This window comes from Rhodotorula toruloides, assembly GCF_000320785.1.
Source record: "Rhodotorula toruloides NP11 unplaced genomic scaffold Scaffold44, whole genome shotgun sequence".
Classification (NCBI taxonomy): Eukaryota; Fungi; Basidiomycota; class Microbotryomycetes; order Sporidiobolales; family Sporidiobolaceae; genus Rhodotorula; species Rhodotorula toruloides.
Genome location: NW_015623004.1, coordinates 85,355 through 87,428, shown reverse-complemented (window position 1 = coordinate 87,428; position 2,074 = coordinate 85,355). Strand labels below are relative to the sequence as shown.

At 59.7% G+C, this 2,074-nt stretch overlaps 1 protein-coding gene across 1 annotated transcript in view; it reads left to right on the top strand.

Annotated features, from left to right (window-relative positions):
- Positions 1-752: 752 nt before the first annotated feature.
- The window catches only part of RHTO_06602 (Ras GTPase-activating protein), a gene marked incomplete at both ends in the record, with an annotated part of 2,632 nt that continues 1,310 nt past the window's right edge, over positions 753-2,074 (top strand). Inside the window, 5 exons of the mRNA XM_016420263.1 lie at positions 753-888; positions 1,118-1,233; positions 1,321-1,413; positions 1,490-1,660; positions 1,745-1,939. Of these exons, the coding sequence (XP_016269349.1) occupies positions 753-888; positions 1,118-1,233; positions 1,321-1,413; positions 1,490-1,660; positions 1,745-1,939 (711 nt within the window). The remainder of the gene's footprint in view (positions 889-1,117; positions 1,234-1,320; positions 1,414-1,489; positions 1,661-1,744; positions 1,940-2,074) is intronic.

The window sequence follows — 2,074 nt, the reverse complement described above, 5'->3', positions numbered from 1 at the left end:
GAATTTATCCTATCCTATCCTATCCCATCCTATTCCTTCCCGTTTTCCTTTTCATTTCCGCGTCAAGCATCCCTCTGTCCATCTCTGGACCGCTCGGCGTGCCTTCAGCAATTCCCGGCCTCCGACGCGCCCTCGTACCGTCATCGTCGACGTCAACAGTTGCCGCACTTGGCTTTGTCCTCGTCGTCCTGCTCTTCCACTCTTCCTCTTCGCGGCGGTCTCCTTCCGTTGCTTCCTTCGGCCGATGACGACGTCCAGCCCTGCTCTGCCTTACTGGAGTCCGCCCTGCAAGGCCAATGGCGGAACAGCAGCCTCACACTCGAGACTTCCGCCTCTTTGCCTCATATCAAGCCCTTCGCTTGGTGCCTTTAGATCGCCCATCAGCTTCTGTGCACTCTGTCTGTAGCTCTAAACGGTCATCCATTCCACACGCTTCCCTGCGCGTGCAAGCGGTGTTTCATTCATTTTTGCGGTCGTCCTGGTCGCAACAAGGAGAGCGAGAGAGGGTTGTTCACTGTCGCTCGCACACTCGCTGCTCAAGAGGCTCGCTGGACTGCTCGCTGAGATTGCTAGACCTCTACGGACCGCGAACAACGCTTGTCCACTCGCGCGAGCTGAGCGCTCACCGCTCCACCCCATCGTCATCTCCCCCGCTTGCGACCCGACCTCACTACTCCTCCAGCGCGTCCACTTAGCCTGCCAGACCGTTCCTCAAACTCCCTTGCACACGGCGACGCGCCTCCTCGCGCACCATGTCCACCCACCTCTCCGCCCCCTCCTCCTCCGGCCTCGTTGCGACAACAAACAATCGCAGCACGAACCGGTACTCGGTGCTGCAGTCCCTCATCGCAGACCAGGATACAGATATCGAGGATGAATTGGCAAGAGGTGAGTCGCTCGCGGGCGTGCTCCAGGCCAGGTGAGGAGAGGGGACGGCGAGGTGGGGCAGGAAGAGGAGAAAGGTGGCTAGCTTGCACCAGGCGGCGGATGCGATTGCGGACGATGCAAAAGAGCTCTGAGGACTGGTTCAGCAGCGGTGCGACCCTTCGGACCCGCTCAGCGCAACTCGATCCGCACCTCTTCAAACGAGACCAACGCCCTTCTCCTCCCTCCGCAGCCCAGAAACGCTTGCGAGACCTCAAAGCGCGCATCTCGGCACAGTCGAAGAAGAACTTTGTGTTGGAGCGGGACGTGCGGTACCTCGACAGTCGGATAGCGTTGCTCATCCAGAATGTGCGTTCAGAAGATTGGTTCCGTTCTCTCGCTTCTCCGCGTATCGTGCGAAGCGCTGACTGATCGTAAACGCTCTTTGACGCGCAGCGAATGGCGCTGGACAAGCGAGAAGAGGTCAAGGAGCACTTTCAGGACATCGACAAGGGCGATGAGATCGAGATGGACGAGCGGCGGCAGCAGGTGTGTTGTTGACCAGCCATTGTGCCTGTTCCTCGCAACGAAGTGCTGACGCATGCGGACGGCTCTCGCCTCGCAGCAATACTCGAACCTCTTCATCCTCCTCCAATCCGAACCCCGACACATCGCCTCCCTCTGCCGCCTCGTCTCGCTCAGCGAAATTGACACGCTCCTCCAAACGGTCATGTTCACGCTGTACGGGAATCAGTACGAGTCGCGGGAAGAGCACCTGCTGTTGACGGTGTTCCAGGTGCGTTGCGAGGACCGGCTTTCCCTTTGGTCAGCTTGCTGCGGCCAGCACATTGACGGATGCTTCGTTCTGTGCAACACACAGTCTGTCCTCGCCGCCCAATTCGAGACCGCAACCAAATTTGGCTCTCTCCTCCGTGCCAACACGCCCGTCTCCCGCATGATGACCACTTACACGCGACGAGGACCTGGCCAGAGCTACCTCAAGAGCGTCCTGGCGGAGCGGATCAACAGCTTGATCGAGCACAAGGATTTGAACCTCGAGATCAACCCGCTCAAGGTGCGCCGCCTTTCCTCCTTCCGCGCGCGTTCCTCGATGACTGACCCGTTCGCTCTCGACAGGTCTACGAGCAGTCACGCGGCCCAACCTCCATCCTGCCTCCGCTGCAGCTGCTGGCGCTCCGACGCCTCGGCG